The sequence below is a fragment of the Odocoileus virginianus genome, chromosome 8, assembly GCF_023699985.2.
Source record: "Odocoileus virginianus isolate 20LAN1187 ecotype Illinois chromosome 8, Ovbor_1.2, whole genome shotgun sequence".
NCBI classification, from domain to species: Eukaryota; Metazoa; Chordata; class Mammalia; order Artiodactyla; family Cervidae; genus Odocoileus; species Odocoileus virginianus.
The window spans coordinates 69992759-70008876 of record NC_069681.1 but is presented as its reverse complement, the minus strand read 5'-3'; the positions used below and the strand labels follow the sequence as shown (position 1 = coordinate 70008876).

Below are 16118 nucleotides of genomic sequence, written 5' to 3'. Positions count from 1 at the left end.
CGTTTTTGCCTTTTTCTAGCTCCCTTTTCCATTGATGAAAACACAGAAGTTACTGTCACTAGATTTCCGAGAAGATAAGATTTCCACATTTAAACATAAGACTGAAATAAGATGTTTGAGACACATACCTGTTTTTTCCAGCTATGTTTGGATTTTGAGTTAAAATATTCAAATACTCCAGCACCATAGTGGGACAGAGTCCGTAAGACATGACGATTTGCTGTAGAACTGATAACATTTCACATTTTAACGGAATTTTAGAAACATGTTGAAGTACATGTAATGAATACTGACACAGTTTAAGACTCAGTGGGAGACACGTTATGTTCTGCAGCTGAAGGTAGATATAAAACTTAGGCCAGAAAGTAGGAAACATCTGCAGGTCTGGGTAACCCAAGTTCCCACATATTAGAAGACTCATGTCTCTTTCACAAGAGAAAAAAGCATAAATTTCTGGCTTCTGATTCACTGGAGGATGAAGAAGATTATTCTGAGAAACCCCCGGAGTGTTTGTGACCAAGATGGTGACTGGGATCCACTCTCAATGAATGTCAAAGCTGCCCTTAACTGATTCTAAAGTCAAGGCTGACAGAGGAGTTAACCAAGCCTTCGTCTTAAAATCTGGTCCACATTTAGATGACAAAGAACAAGGAAGTAACTCTCATTCCAGCAAATGTAATCTTTGATATTTAATTAACAATATTCTGTTACATTTCTCTCAATTATTCTACAACTAATCAAGAGTACTCTGTTAGAGAAGTTCCTCCTGAAATATTAGACAAGGGATCGATAATTTTTTCAGAAAAAGAGCTTAAGAAAGATATTTTGGAAATATACTTCAGCCTATTGATAACGCTGGGTATGTCTTCGGTGATCAAAACTAACTGATCTGATTATAACACTGATTAGATAATCCTTAAGCCAGAGCCTCTATGTATTTACAGTTTTTACGGGTTAGTGAGGTTGCTGTGTGCGCCTGAGAGGACCACTTGTTAAACAGCTGGGATAAACAGTCTCTGCTCCTGAAGACTCACGAAATGTGGTTAGCATGAGAACACAAATGCGTAGATATAAAATGAAGAAGAAACCCATAGAAAGACATTAAAAACTAGACAAACTGTGTCCAAGCTCAGGGTCACCTCCCTCCCCAGTCACAATCTGCTCCCTTTGCTCTATGACTGTGAGTAGGAGAGCCCTGGACATCCCTCCTCACCCCCACCTGTACAGAGGGACGTGCTGCCCAGCGAGGCTGATGCCCACTGGCCAGGACAGTGACCTCATAGTGGGGGAGGGCAGAGAGACAGCGTCAGGCATGCTGTGTGCAAAGGCCAGCATGGCCCCTGCTCTCCGCTGTCTTCCTTACTTTTACACCATAATCCTCAATTCAATGTGAAAATGTTAGCTATAAATGGGGAGGGAGTAAACCCCTAAAGTCGTGGGTTTTAGCTTCTCTAGAGAAAGATTCCTACACACAGCAGGGTGAGCAAATGCCAGTGAGAAAATGACAGCAGTCAGAGGGGTTCGGGGAAGGGACAGAGCGGCCGGGGGTGGGGTGGGGTGGGGTGGGGTGGGGTGACCATCAGCCCTGGGTGTGCCCAGCCCACCAAGTTAGGCTCAATTATGCAAGTAACAGTCTCCAACACTGAAGTGGAGCTTGCTGGCTGTTTCCATGTATACAAGTTCATGAGATTTTCAGAGTAAGCCTATTAGACCCATTGTTATCTCCACCTCACAGAAGAGGGTGAAGGTGTCCCCCCAGAGTCATGGCTAACCTGCAGCTGCTCAGGCTCCGTGACCCAGGCAGCGGCTGGAGCCGAGTCCAGAGCCGGCCCCTCTGCACCAAGCAGCTCCCACCTGTTGACTTTCCCCGTGGGACCGGCCCGCCTGTGCTCACCTGACCCCACAGGAGAACAGCCTGGTGTGCGGCACGCTTCTTCTTACAAGCTGCAAGGTCAGGCTCTCGTTCTGGAGATGCCCGTCGGATATAAGGAGGATGTTCCGTAACACATGGGAAGGGCACAGCAAACTTAAGTATCGAAGCGTCTTCCAGAAATCTGTGTTTCCCATGGTAGGTGTAGCAGACTGGAGGAAATGAAGCAAAAGATCATTTACTCCTTTTGGGGTGTCTTCACCACCAACTGTAATCACTTACTGAAGCACACTCCTTAGTGAGGGTTATCGTCACCTAAAGGAAGTTCTTTCCTAATGATTTATTTGTGGAACAACTATCCTTTTAGTTTATTTCATGTCACACAGTACCTATAATATTATTACTTGACATTTCTTTGTTTCTTTATGGTTTTCAAAGAACTATTACATCAAAACACCCCTGGGATTGCCAGCTAGTCTGGACTGAGGACACAATTGGCCATTCCCAATTTGCTCAATTTAAAAAAAGAAAGAAAGGTGACAGAGCAAAACATTAAAAACTGTTAATGCTGACTATATTCAGATGGTGGGACTGTGAATGAGTTTTTCTTTCTTTTTTATTTTCCATTTTCTTAATGAGTTCATATCACTTTTATTAATGAACTAAAAGAGCCCATCCGCATACAGAAATGGGAGGACTAGGGCTTCTTGGGGAGAAAGACCCAGCAGAACTACTGAAGCCTGATGGAGAGAAGACAGAGGCAGCTACTGGTACTCACCATGATGAACTCTGTGGGCGTCTTATTGCTTGTGATGCACTTAGGATATGAAAATAATTCCTTGTAACCTGTGTGATAAGACTGGCGTAAGATGTTGCCATTAAATATTCACTTTTTGACCACTAACAAACAATAATGGTTGGTATTTTTAATACATAAAAAAAATTTACCACAGTACTCCTTTAAAAAATTCTACTGCATTCAAATGATGCAATTCACTGAACAAAAAGGACCTGGGTCAGGCTGCGCATGGGGAGTCTGCTCCTTAGCCAACTACATGCAGAGGACACAGGACATGGGGACAGCCCAGGCAGCAGGTCACGCTGCCCTCTGGCCCTCAGCATGTCCCTGCTCATCTGACCTCTCCCCACCAGCAGCAGCAGACCCTGGCTCCTTCCTCCTTCATGAAGGGGCTGCCAGTTCCGCCAAACGGCACAGTAAATAAGAATCAGCAGGGTGTGGCTGTCCCCACACCCCACACTGCTCCTTCAGAGGGGCTGAAAGGCCCCTGGACCCCACCTGGAGGGGACAGTCCTTTCTTCAGTGGGGCTCGTCTGGTGCCTCCTGAGACTGTTCCTTACAGCTCCTCTACCACCTTGCTGATTTCAGAGGTTCTGTCCTGATCCTTGGACCCTCGAACTCATCAGACCAAGGGTCTCACACTCAGTTCAACTGGTAACAATAACAATAGTAATACTCATCTGGCGTTTTCTACATGATAGGCATTGTTTAAAGTCCTTTAAATACATGAGCTCAACCCTCACAACAACACTATGAGGAGGGACTATTTCTCTCCTGTTACAGATGAGAGAACCAAGTTCCAGTAAGCTGCCCAAGGCCACACCCAGGGCTCAGGTGCAGAGCTGGGATTCAAGCCGGGGACCTGGCTCCAGAGTTCTTGCTCTTGAACCTCACTGTGCTGCCTCTCACTCCACAGACAGGTCACAGTCGCCCCTTTCCACTGATGTGCTGACGCTCTGGAGGAGGCGCAGGGCGGAGAACTCACCTGTGCCGAACTTGACGACGTTCACCTTCTGCTCGTTTCCCACACAGGACAGTGTGTGCAAGGCAATCTGCTTGGCTTGCAGGAACGTCTCGCCCTCCATGGAATTGGAGCAATCAAGACAAATAATCACTTCACTCCTCTCAGCTTCGTCAGGGATGGTAATATCAAGATTTGGTTGAAACACAAGCATGCAGGCCTAAAGGGAGAAAAACAGGAGCTAAGCTGGTGCTTCTTATCACTTGAGTTCGTCTGGTTACTTACATGCACCCAGAACTTCACTCTAAAACCCATGCCACAGCTTTTCTAAATGAAGGACTCATAGTCAGGACAGTTACAAAGCACCGAGAGTCATCAACCTAAACAATGAGGCTCTGTGGGCTCAGGGCCATGGCTGCTCACCACTTCTCAGACCCTCATGGGAATGTGCCACTTGTCAGTGGGAATGGCTGGCAAAAAAAAATCCTCTAAGCCTCCAGATGGGAGATACACCCCACACTAATGTACATAGGAGTGTGCACTTCATCAGGAACATACCCACTGTACAATAACCCACGTCACAGGCAAGATGAATGAAAAGGTACTAATTCTTGCTACTTACAGGGTTCAGCAACTTACCCTGCCCCTTTAAACCACACTCAGCTGTGGCACTTCAAAGACCCTTGAGTTTGTACAAGCCTAGTATCTCACAAAGAGAAGGCAATGGCAACCCACTCCAGTATTCTTGCCTGGAGAATCCCAGAACAGAGCAGCCTAGTGGGCTGTTGTCTATGGGATCGCACAGAGTCGGACACGACTGAAGCGACTTAGCAGCAGCAGCAGTATCTCACAAAACCCTCTAAGGTACAAACAAGATACACATGTACCTAGGATTTGCAACATTTGGCATAAATGTGTAATTTTTATTGGAAAAAGATTTACTTGTAAAATCTGAAAACTTTCTAATCAGGCAAAATAATACTATAAAAACAAAAAGAATAAGATTTATTCAACAATGAGATGGCCTATAGGAGATCAAATAAAAAGCACAATGTCAGAGCTGGGGTTCCCACTGTGAACCTCATAAACCCCTGAGAGGTTCAGAACTAATACAGAATTAATATCTGAACATTGCTGTGATATCAAAAGTGTCTTCAGGATGAATGAATAATGAATATGTCCACTCTCTGCCACTGTGGTGTGTGATGACTGAAATGCACACACTGACCTTTTATCTTATAACCAACCAATACTCAAAATATAACTACTATTAGTTTCCATTAAAACTTTGCCTGAGATTTACTAAACACGATTTACATACAGCATAATATAAGTTCAAGATTTACAGTGCAATCATCTAGCACATAGTACTGTGAAATGACTACCACAATAAGGTTAGCTAGCAAGAATATCTCCACTCCAGTACTCTTGCCTGGAAAATCCCATGGACAGAGGAGCCTGCTAGGCTGTAGTCCATGGTGTCGCTAAGAGTTGGATACGACTGAGCGACTTCGCTTTCACCTTTCACTTTCATGCATTGGAGAAGGAAATGGCAATCCACTCCAGTGTTCTTGCCTGGAGAATCCCAGGGACAGCATAGCCTGGTGGGCTGCCGTCTATGGGGTCGCACAGAGTCGGACACAACTGAAATGACTTAGCAGCAGCAGCAGCAAGAACATCTAAGATTTAGTCTCTTAGCAACCTTCAAATACACAACACAGTATGCTTAACTACAGTCATCATCCTACATATTTGATCCCCAGAAATTATTTGTTTTATACCTAGACATTAGTATCCTGGGACCAATACCACCTTATTTTTACTCCCCCACCCTTGAGCCCTGGTAACAACCAACATTCTACCCTCTGTTTCTGTGAGCTCAGCTTTTTCTAGACACTACATGTAAATGAGATTATACAGTATTTGTATTTTTCTATCTGACTTGTTTCACTTAGCTTGATACTCTCAAGGTCTATCTGTGTTGTTGCAAATGGCAGGATTTCCTTATTTTTTACAGCTGAGTAATATTCAACTGTATGTGTAGGTAACATATATTACATATGTGTTGCATGTGTTACACATATGTGTATATATTTAATTTTCTTTATCCATTAATCCATCAAAGGACATTTAGGTTGTTTCCATGTCTTTATTATAAATAATGCAGCAATGAACACTGGGGTGTGAGTATTTGAGACAGTAATTTCATTCCCTTTGAAATATACCAAGATGTGGGATTGCAGAGTTATACAGCAGTTCTAGTTTTTAATGTTTATTTTATTTATTATTTATTTTTGGCTGTGCTGGATCTTGGTTGCTGCACATGGCTTTCTCTAGTTGTGGTGCTTGGGCTTCTCACTGCAGAGATGGAAGCATGGGCTCCAAGGCACTTGGGCATCAGGAGTTGTGGCTCCCAGGCTCTAGAGCACAGGTTCAGTATTTGTGGAACATGAGTTTAGCTGCTCTGCAGCATGTGGGATCTTCCCAGACCAGGAATCAAACCTGTCTCCTGCACTGGCAGGTGGATTCTTAACCACTGGACCATCAGGGAAGTCCTAGTAGTTCTACTTTTTGAGAATCTTTCACACTGTTCCCCACAGCAGCTACACTGGATTACATTCCCATAAACAATGTCGGAGTGTTCCCTTTCCTCCACTTCCTTGCTAATACTTATCTTGTCTTTTTGAAAACAGTCGTTCTAACAGGTGTGAAGTGATACCTCTTTGTAGTCTTCATCTGCATTTCCTCGATGATTAGTGATGCTGAACATCTTTTCATGAACCTGTTGCCCATTTGTATGCGGTAAGTTCAAAGGATGTCTCATTTGACCATCTTGTTAATGTTTCTCTCAATTTTTATTCTAATTAGAAGAGATTATTTATAACAGCCACATAATATGGTCTAATAGCCATAAATAATTTTCTGTCTTTTTACAGTATCAATGTTTTAAAAGCTGTAAAAAGTATACAGACTAACCAATGTAATATATGAAGATACATTTTCTTTTTGGTAGGGATTAAGGTAAAAAAAAAAAATTAGGGCTTCCCTGGTGACTCGGACAGTAAAGAATCTGCCTTTATCCAGAGACCCGAGTTCGATCCCTGGGTCAGGAAGATTCCCTGGAGAAGGGAATGGCAACCCGCTCCAGTATTCTTGCCTGGAGAATCTCATGGACAGAGGACCCTGGCTGGATACAGTCCACGGGGTCGTAAAGAGTCAGACACAACTGAGCAATGAACACTATTAAGGTAAAAATTGCTTCCCAGCTGTGCAGTGGTAAGGAATCTGCCTGCTAATGCAGGAGACACAAGAGACTCGGGTTCAATCCCTAGGTTGGGAAGATCCCCTGAGGAAGAAAATGGTAGCCAGCTCCAGTACTCTTGTCTGGAAAATCCCACGGATGGAGGAGCATGGTGGACAACAGTTCATAGCGTCGCAAAAGAGTCAGACCCAACTTAGCTACTAAACAATAACAAAGGTAAAAATGACAATTTTTAGGGGAAACACGCCACATGGGGGCTTTGCTTGAAACCACAAAAATTTTTCATTCTCGATGTCATAAATATTTTTTGGTTGTGCCTCTCACATGTAGGGATCCCAACTAGGGATCGAACCTGCAACCTCTGCTGTGGAAACACTGAACTGCCAGGGAATCTCCTCTATCACAAATATTTTTAACTGTAAAATCTTGGGGTGGTGAGAGCTCTTTTTGTAATGCGAGCTTTTCAAGATTATCAATCATTTCCAAATTTAAATGATCTATTCTAAAATACTTTTTCAACAGTACCTCCTACTTTTAAGTAAAAAGGACTATACCTCGCTTTCTTTTTCTGGATGCTTTTCAACCCACATTCTTGGGAGATACACATCAACCAAACCGATGAGGAGAGAAAATCCATTGCTGTCCAAGGAGCTGCCTTCCACAGTACTAATCACAGCTTTGCAATCTGTTCTCTGCAAAACAAACAACCGTGAGAACAAAGTAAATAAGTGAATTATACCATACTATCAAGTAGCAAATCTGTGCATGATTTACATAACTCTATTAAAAATCAACAATGTGTCAACAAACCCCAAATTGTGAACTGTAGGTTTTACAAGTGTGACCAGATCACATTTTTATCCTCTTGGTTCTAAGGTACATGTGTTCAGTCGCTCAGCTGTGCTTGACTCTTGGCAACCCCATGGACTGTAGCCGGCCAGGCTCCTCTATCCATGGAATCTTCCAGGCAAGAATACTGGAGTGGATTGCCATTTCCTTCTCTATCTACTCTGGATACACACAAGCAAACTCAGCCCCCTGTAGACAGTCTCAGACCCTGGACCCAAAGGTGATTGCTCTGCATATCCCGTTATCTGGATGCAGAAGATAATTACAACACAGAATAGTAAAACAGAAAATCCAACAGGAATTTCAGAATTATGCCTTTATTGTAAAATAGTATTTTTTAAGTATAAAATACCTTCTGAAAATACAGAGTGGAGGCTTTAAGTGACAAAGGCAGTGTGGTAGATTTCTGGGTCTGCCTTCTGTAGTAAAACTCTACAGTTCCTCCTCTCAGGAGGTTATGCCCATTTTTCTGCCCTTGAATGTGCTGTGGCCAAGGGGATGCTGACAGATGGAATGCAGGCAGTGGCTTGTGCTGTATTTGTGGAACAGGCTGCCCTCCTCTGCTGTGTTGAGCTCTGAGCTAACCTATGGCAGGTGAGAGACCAGGGCCAGCACCCTGGGTGACACCAGGCCACTAGCCACCTGTCCCAGGCCATCCTGTCCCCAGCAACAGGAGGAAAGCTTGAGAAACAACAAATGCTTATTGTTTTAATCCACAAAATGTTGGGATTGTTTGTTATAGAGCAAAAGCTCTCTGATGCCAAGTGGTTCTTGTTGAAGATGTATTATTTACATGTGTTTAACTTTATTCCCTCACTTCCCAGGTGGTGTAGTGGTAAAGAATCTTCCCGTTAATGCAGGAGATGCAAGTGACACAGCTTCAATCTCTGGGTTGGGAAGATCCCCTGGAGAAGGGAATGACAGCCCACTTCAGTATTCTTGCCTGGAGAATCCCATGGACAGAAGAGCCTAACAGGCTATAGTCTATGGGGTCGCAGTGTCAGACACGACTGAGCACACAGACAACTCTATTCCCTAGCAAGATCCCAAAAATCTCTACAATAAAAAGGGGATAAAGACATTGAGAATGGGAACAAAGACAAAGGCAGAAAAGACGCCAGCAAATTTCAATAAGAAGATGGAGAGCTGACAGAGCTGTGTGAAGTGATTCAGCCAGAGGAGAGGAAGCCACTGCCCGAGCCCCATGGCGGGGCGGTTGCAAGCTGTGGGCTCAGGACCTGCAGCTCCCTGGGAAGGACCCCTCAGAGGCACCGGAGAGCGGATCATTCCCTGAGCTGTCAGCCCAGGTCCCCTCCTTGCCCTTGGTAGCAAGCAGCTGGCACCTGTTTTCTCACTAATGGAAACTGAAGATTTATTAGTTAGAGAAATTCAACCAAGTAGAGTCCAGACTCGGGAGTCCTAAGTATAACGAAGCACAGACACAGAGAGCAGTTAAGTGAAGGCTGGTGTCCCAGTCATACCCGTGAACACCCTTGAGGTAGTCTGCACAATCGCGCAAGGGTGAAAACACACAAGAGACTCACCCCCACACCAGTGGACCAGCTGCCACCAGCCTTGAGCGCAGGCCCGGGGTCCACTTGCCCCACTTACCACACAGCATCTAATTGACTTCTGAGGACAAACATAGAGAGAGGCCACCCAGATGCTGGAGGAAAAGCCTTTAAACATGAAAATGGAGGCCAACTGAGCAAAAAGCCAGAAAAAAAGAGAATACTTACAGAACAGAGAGCTCTTGCCAAACAAAAAAAAAAAAAGAGAGAGAATTAAAATTTCAATAAAATGGTTGTAACTTACAAATGAGAAAATCACCCAGAAAGCAGGATGAAAGGACAAGAAAACGAACAACAGGAGAGAAAATGTAAGAAAACAAGGGTCTCAATTCAGGGTCTGACTAAGAGTCACTGAGAGGTGAAGGGGAGACGGACACTTGTTTATTAAAACATAAGAAGATCCCCCAGAACTAAAGGCCATGAATTACATATATGATGAAAGAATGTCAGGTTCTGATGAACTTTCAGAACATCAGGGATAAAGAGAAGACATAAAATCCTTTCAGGGCTCAAAAACAAAACGACTGCCTATCAAGAACAGGGGATAAAAAGGTTTAACCTCTCAGAAGTAACACTGAGGGGTGGGATGAAAATTTTTTCAAGGTTCTAAGTGGGATCACCTACCCAGTGGGAAGGGAGCATACAGAAGAGGATGTCTTCAGACGTTCGGGTTGTAAGGGAGGCTGTGCTCTGTTAGGTGTTGGGAACCAAAGAGGAAAAGCCTCGTGGACAGCAGCCCCAGGCGAGCGGGCAGGGTCAGCAAGAGGAGTCCTTGACTCACTGAGACAGCAAAAACAGCCCCAGAGGGGCTTTACATGACGGGTTACAACAAATGAGAAGAAACAGTACTAGAAGACAAAGAAAATGGCAATTTTTCCCCCCAAGAAATATTATATAAAGAAGTAAAAAGAAAAAAAGCCATCATAATACATTTCTTGGCTCAGTGTAATTATCATTTATGTACTCATAATAACTTAAGCATTTACCATTGATTTAACCAGGTTTCCCAGATGGCACAGCTGTAAAGTATCTGCCTGCCAAGCAGGAGGCATGGGTTTGATCCCTGGGTTGGGAAGATCCCCTGGAGGAGAAAAGGGTAACCCACTTCAGATTCTTGCCTGGAAAATCCCATGGACAGAGGAGCCTGGAGGGCTACAGTCTACACAGTTGCAAAGAGTTGGACAGGACTTAGTGACTAAATAGTAGCAGCAAGTTGATTTAACTAAAAACCATACTATAACTCTTGGAATAAGTGGGTTAGAAACATGTGCACCGAAATGAGAGGAGGGCAAGAGGATTATATCTCCATCTGCCATAACAGAAAGAGAAAAGATATCTCTGGCAGCCTTAAGAAGAAAACACTAGACAGAGAAAGATCCTCCAGCAAGAAGAAATGGAGACCACAGAAGACAAGCAGATAGACATTGGAAAGCTTTTTTAAAATCAACAACCACAAAATAAGGACCTAAAAACTTAACAAGAGGTGAATGATAAACAGATTCTTGTATAGTCACAATGGATCAGTCAGTCAGTCAGTTCAGTCGCTCAGTCGTGTCCGACTCCCTGCGACCCCATGAATCGCAGCATGCCAGGCCTCCCTGTCCATCACCAACTCCCGGAGCTTACTCAAACTCATGTCCATCGAGTCGGTGATGCCATACAGCCATCTCATCCTCTGTCGTCCCCTTCTCCTCCTGCCCCCAATCCCTCCCAGCATCAGGGTTTTTTCCAATGAGTCAACTCTTTGCATGAGGTGGCCAAAGTATTGGAGTTTCAGCTTTAGCATCAGTCCTTCCAATAAACACCCAGGACAGATCTCCTTTAGGATGGACTGGTTGGATCTCCTTGCAGTCCAAGGGACTCTCAAGAGTATTCTCCAACACCACAGTTCAAAAGCATCAATTCTTTGGCGCTTAGCTTTCTTCACAGTCCATTCTCACATCCATACATGACCACTGGAAAAACCATAGCCTTGACTAGATGGACCTTTGTTGGCAAAGTAATGTCCCTGCTTTTTAATACGCTATCTAGGTTGGTCATAACTTTCCTTCCAAGGAGTAAGCGTCTTTTAATTTCATGGCTGCAATCACCATCTGCAGTGATTTTGGAGCCCCCAAAAATAAAGTCTGATACTGCTTCCACTGTTTCTCCATCTATTTGCCATGAACTGATGGGACCAGATGCCATGATCTCAATTTTCCGAATGTTGAGCTTTAAGCCAACTTTTTCACTCTCTTTCACTTTCAGTCACAGTGGATAGTCGTTTATAAAAAGCTGTAACTCAGAATAATTCGAATACTTGCAAAAATATTTACAATATAAAGTCAAGTGAAAAAAGCAAATGTAAAAATTTATATTCAATATAATGGCCATAAGAGCTTCCCAGGTGGTACTAGTGGTAAAGAACCTGCCTGTCAATAGTGGAGACATAAGAGATGCAGGGTCTCGATCCCTGGGTCAGAAAGATCCGCTGGGAGAGGGCATGGTAACCCACTCCAGTACTCTTGCTTGGAAAATCCCATGGACAGACAAAGCCTGGTGGGCTAGTCTATAGGGTCGCCAAGAGTTGGAAACGACTGAAAAGAAAGGTGCACACGCATAGTGGCCATAACATAAACAAACAGAAGCACACATGAAAAAAAAAAAAATAACTTCTGGAACAGATGTTTAGAACAAGCAGTAAAAAATTTAATGAAATCTTTGGAAGCCACCAGAAAAGAGCTAAACCATGAGAAGTCTGGTCTTTGTCCCTGGATGGTGTGGTATGGGGAGGGGTGGGGCAGGACCAGCTGCTGCTCCTGATTATAAGCTGATGTAATTTAACTTAAACCACATGCATGTATTGCTTTGGAAAACTGATGTTAAAATACGAGTTCCTAAGAAGTGAAAGCAAAGACCTACTAACCTTTTTTCTCAGGTCGTGTGTGTCACTGAAGATGAATTCAATCATGTGCGGCATCTCGATAGACATGCTCAGAGAAAAGCTACCAAAGTGAACAGAGAGGTGGCTCAGTTTAACATCCCAATTACTGACCAACTACATGCAGCTCTTCTGTGTAATTTTATTTTATTTTTTATTTTTATTTTTCTCTGTGTAATTTTAAATGATACCTTAAGCTATAAAATGAATGTTCACTGAATGATTGACAGGTTTTGTATTTTAGGTACTAACCTTTGCTTTGTTCCTATTTCCTTTATACAAATCTTCTCCACTGTATCCTGCGAAAAGAAAAATACATATGTACAACTAAGTATCTGCTCAGTTTCACCACAAGAATCCACACTCACACACACACAAGTACACAATTTATACAGATGCACACAAAGCAGGGAGTCTGAACACTGTATGGAAAGCAGCAACAGAAGCTTTGGTGGCATCACTGGAGACGGAATTAAGGATGGTTTAAAGTTTCCTCTTTGGCTTATTGGCGTTCTTTATGCTTATCAAAATTCTTCATGAGCACGCAGTACCAACATAAAATTTAAAGAGACTGAACAGAATAAAAACAGGATGCCATTAAGCATCCTAAATGTCACTACAATTGACTCTATGCCTCAAAGGTTAGGTTATTTAGATGCTGTTTCTTCCCTCTGCATAAATCACAGTAAAGCTGCTGTTGCCAAACGGACCTGAAGGTTCTCCCTCAGAGCCCTGTCCTGCTGCCAGGGCGCCACAGTGGCCGGCAGGAAGAAGACCATGCAGGCACCCTGGACGCTCAGCTCCGTGATGTAGGTGATTTTGATCAGGACCTTGGCCTTTGGGGGTAAGTTCCCGACACTGACGGTGAAGATGTCCTGAAATGGAAGTATATGACTTAGCCTGTGTCTTAGAAGCATCTCCATCCTGCAGGCGATCCCCTCCTGTTACATAAATGGCCTGATCACAACTTGCCTGCTTCCTCCTCAGAGAAAGGGACCACCATTAGCTGTGCGGAAGGAGAACCCAGGGCCCTTCCCCAGCGGTCTAGGGTCTGAGAGGCTGCACCCAGTGGCCTCTGCTCCAGTGGAGACCACCCCACCCCCCCGCAACCCTATGGCCTCTCTGTGGCCGCAGGGCTCTGCCCAGGATGCCTGCCCGCCCCTTCCTAGAGACTACCTCCCCAACCCCAAGGCCTCTCTGTGGACACAGTATACCAGAAGACTCCTGCTGGCTATAGAGCTTGAGCCTGTCACACCAAGTTTGGCCCTCATTTACCTCTTTTCTAGAAAATTCATCATCTTACATTTCAGAATAATTGCTTTGCTTTCCTTAAGCGGGTACTGCCAATCACTGCGTAAGGAAATAACTTCATGCCTAGTGAGGTCAGAAAGACGCTGGATCATTTCCTCTGAACCCACGTTGGGTTCATGCCTCCTGACATGGCCAAGCCTGTGCTCTGTTTCACTGAACTCAGTGTGCTTAGATTAGGGGTGTATGATATTACGATTAATGTAGATTTGAGGAGTCAACTGTTGTTATCTTTGACGTCAAGGTGGGAACAAACAACGAAGACAGGATTATCACACGGCAGGAGCACTTGGCTTCAAGGGAAGGGTATGGAGACCAGAGCTTCCTGGAGAGGTGCCACCAGAGGTGTATGGTGGCACTGCTGATACAGGGTCTGGATTGGTGCCAGCTGTCACCCACATGGTGTCACCCAGGTCACCTACACAATCCTAACTTGTCCCAAACCCAAAGGAAGGCTGAGCTGCCAGGCAGCCAGGTGAACTGAATTTCAGCTGAATCCCTCAGAGGAAGAGGGGACCCATGGTTAGGGCACCTGGGCCTCCTGACACAGGGGTCTAACTCCTGCGGGGCTTCTCCACAGAGGCTGGGCACCGTCTCCAGCCTTGCTTTTGGCACTCAAATTTTCTCTTTGTTTTTCCATTAACTTTTTAATCTAACCTCTCCTGTTACTTCACCACTTAAACACTGGGATTCCAAGTTGGGCCTCCACCTGCATAAAGAGCACTAGGGGTCTGTGTAATGGCACCATGTCCCTCTAGGGACTCCAGGGGACCCAGCACTTGAGCACAGGGGCAGCGAGCTCCCTGTGGAACAATCACCTCTTCTTGTTAATCCCCATTCTGCAGATTTATTCCTTAAATCTATTGTAATTTTAATAACTTTAATGCCTGTTCCAAACATCACATTTTGACAGTATTCTGGCGATGAGTCCTCCTCCGAGGTGTGTCTGAAGCACACGGCCTGTCTTTAGAAACGACTGACGTGTCTACGCTGGAGAGGCAGCATGTGGCCCAGCACCTCCCTAAGGCACACTTAATACATCTTACAGTTAAAGCAAGAAGCGCATGGATGCGGCCCTGTGGCTCCTCCTCCCAGATCTCCACATCTGACCCTGGGGAGACCTAACCCTAACTGTGGACCCAGCCCAGGCCCTGCAGATGCGCCTCCCTGAGACACAACTGGTGAAAACTGGATAAACTGCTAAGTGAGTTTAGTTCTGGGGGAAATGTAAATATCTTACCCTTCTATGGGAAGATGGAAATTATGTGCCCACATAGTTTCTTTCTGTTGTCATGTCTGGGGATCGCAGTTCCCAAGGACAGAAATGGCTCTTAGGATCCGCTGGGTGACCCTGGCCATTTCCTCCTTTATCTAAACGAGTCACATGGGTCTCACTAGCCCAACCTCCCTTCCCAACTACATGAAACTCCAGGGCCTAAACCAGCAAAAATGATCCCACTTTCTAATGAAATTTAGAATTTCATATGCTAAGTTTCTAATGAAAATTAGAATTTCATATTCTAAATCAATTTCCACCTGTTCTCCCCTTTCTAGCAAGCATGCGGGACTGACTTGGATGAACTTCAAGTCTTACGGGTGCGTCCTGATCCATCAGGTAGGCGCCGTGGCCTTGACTGATCGCCACTCGGTACTCTCGCTGGGCCGCTTCCTTTTCTTTAATCTGAAAAAGACAGTGTTGTACCAGTCACGATATGAACAGTGACTTCAGACTTTAATAAGGAAAACTTCATCAACATTTATTAAAACCCAGGCAAAAACAGAAGGCTAAACTAAGAAGGCTAAGATGAATGAAAACTTAACATACAGCGATCATAAAAATGTACTTCTAATAAGAATTTGAATCAGAAAAGGCCAATTGAAGAGGATGCTCTTTAAAAGCTGGGACCAAAATATTTGAGAATTGATAGTGAAAAGGAAGTTTGGAGCTTTACTCTGAATAAATAAAAAATGAAGTTCGTCTTAAATTTGATAAAATGTAAGTTACTATTGCAACTGTGGACTCTTAGAATAAACAAAGAATTAATCAACTTATACTTCTTCTGGACATATTTTTCTTCACTTCAGTTGGCTTTTATAGCAGGGTACAAAGGATCAGTATTTTTGCAAAAATACATAAAGGGCGTCACTAATTTTCCAATGTGTCTCTCAAACTTTTGATACTGAAATCACTGTTTGTTCAAGTGCCTGGACAAGGAATCTGGACAGGCAGGAACAGAGGCTAGCTAACCAGAGAGGGACGCCAGATGTCTGAGTGGAGGCTGGCTGTACAAGGGCCTGACTCTTCCAGGAACATTCTGTTTTATGACAAGGCTGCTACTCAGCCTGAAACTAAGGGACTCAGGATGGCCCATCCCACAGAGCAGTTGGGGTTCTCCCTTACCTCTCCCACCACGTGCTTCCCATTGATGAAAGCCTCGAAACCACACACAGCTGCCTTGTCGTCCAAGGGAAAAACATATTTTGCTTCAATGGGCACATGACTTTGGTTTGTGTATGTTTGAAAAACAACGACCTGAAGAAGAAAAACCCATTTATTTGATGAAACCGCATGAACGAT

The 16118-nt window shown here is 44.2% G+C and overlaps 1 protein-coding gene across 3 annotated transcripts in view; it reads right to left on the bottom strand.

Annotated features, from left to right (window-relative positions):
- PARP4 (poly(ADP-ribose) polymerase family member 4) overlaps window positions 1-16118 on the bottom strand; it is a 69494-nt gene that overhangs the window by 25312 nt on the left and 28064 nt on the right. For all 3 annotated transcript variants that reach the window (XR_011489077.1, XM_020915116.2, XM_070471621.1), the window contains exons 16-25: window positions 15942-16073; window positions 15135-15221; window positions 12943-13107; window positions 12485-12531; window positions 12218-12296; window positions 7447-7584; window positions 3655-3850; window positions 2649-2716; window positions 1895-2082; window positions 129-228 (exon numbers count right to left, since the gene is read on the bottom strand). Coding sequence is in view for 2 of the 3 variants with exons in the window: in XM_020915116.2 (XP_020770775.2) it covers window positions 129-228; window positions 1895-2082; window positions 2649-2716; window positions 3655-3850; window positions 7447-7584; window positions 12218-12296; window positions 12485-12531; window positions 12943-13107; window positions 15135-15221; window positions 15942-16073 (1200 nt within the window). In the remaining variant the exon portion in view is untranslated. The remainder of the gene's footprint in view (window positions 1-128; window positions 229-1894; window positions 2083-2648; window positions 2717-3654; window positions 3851-7446; window positions 7585-12217; window positions 12297-12484; window positions 12532-12942; window positions 13108-15134; window positions 15222-15941; window positions 16074-16118) is intronic.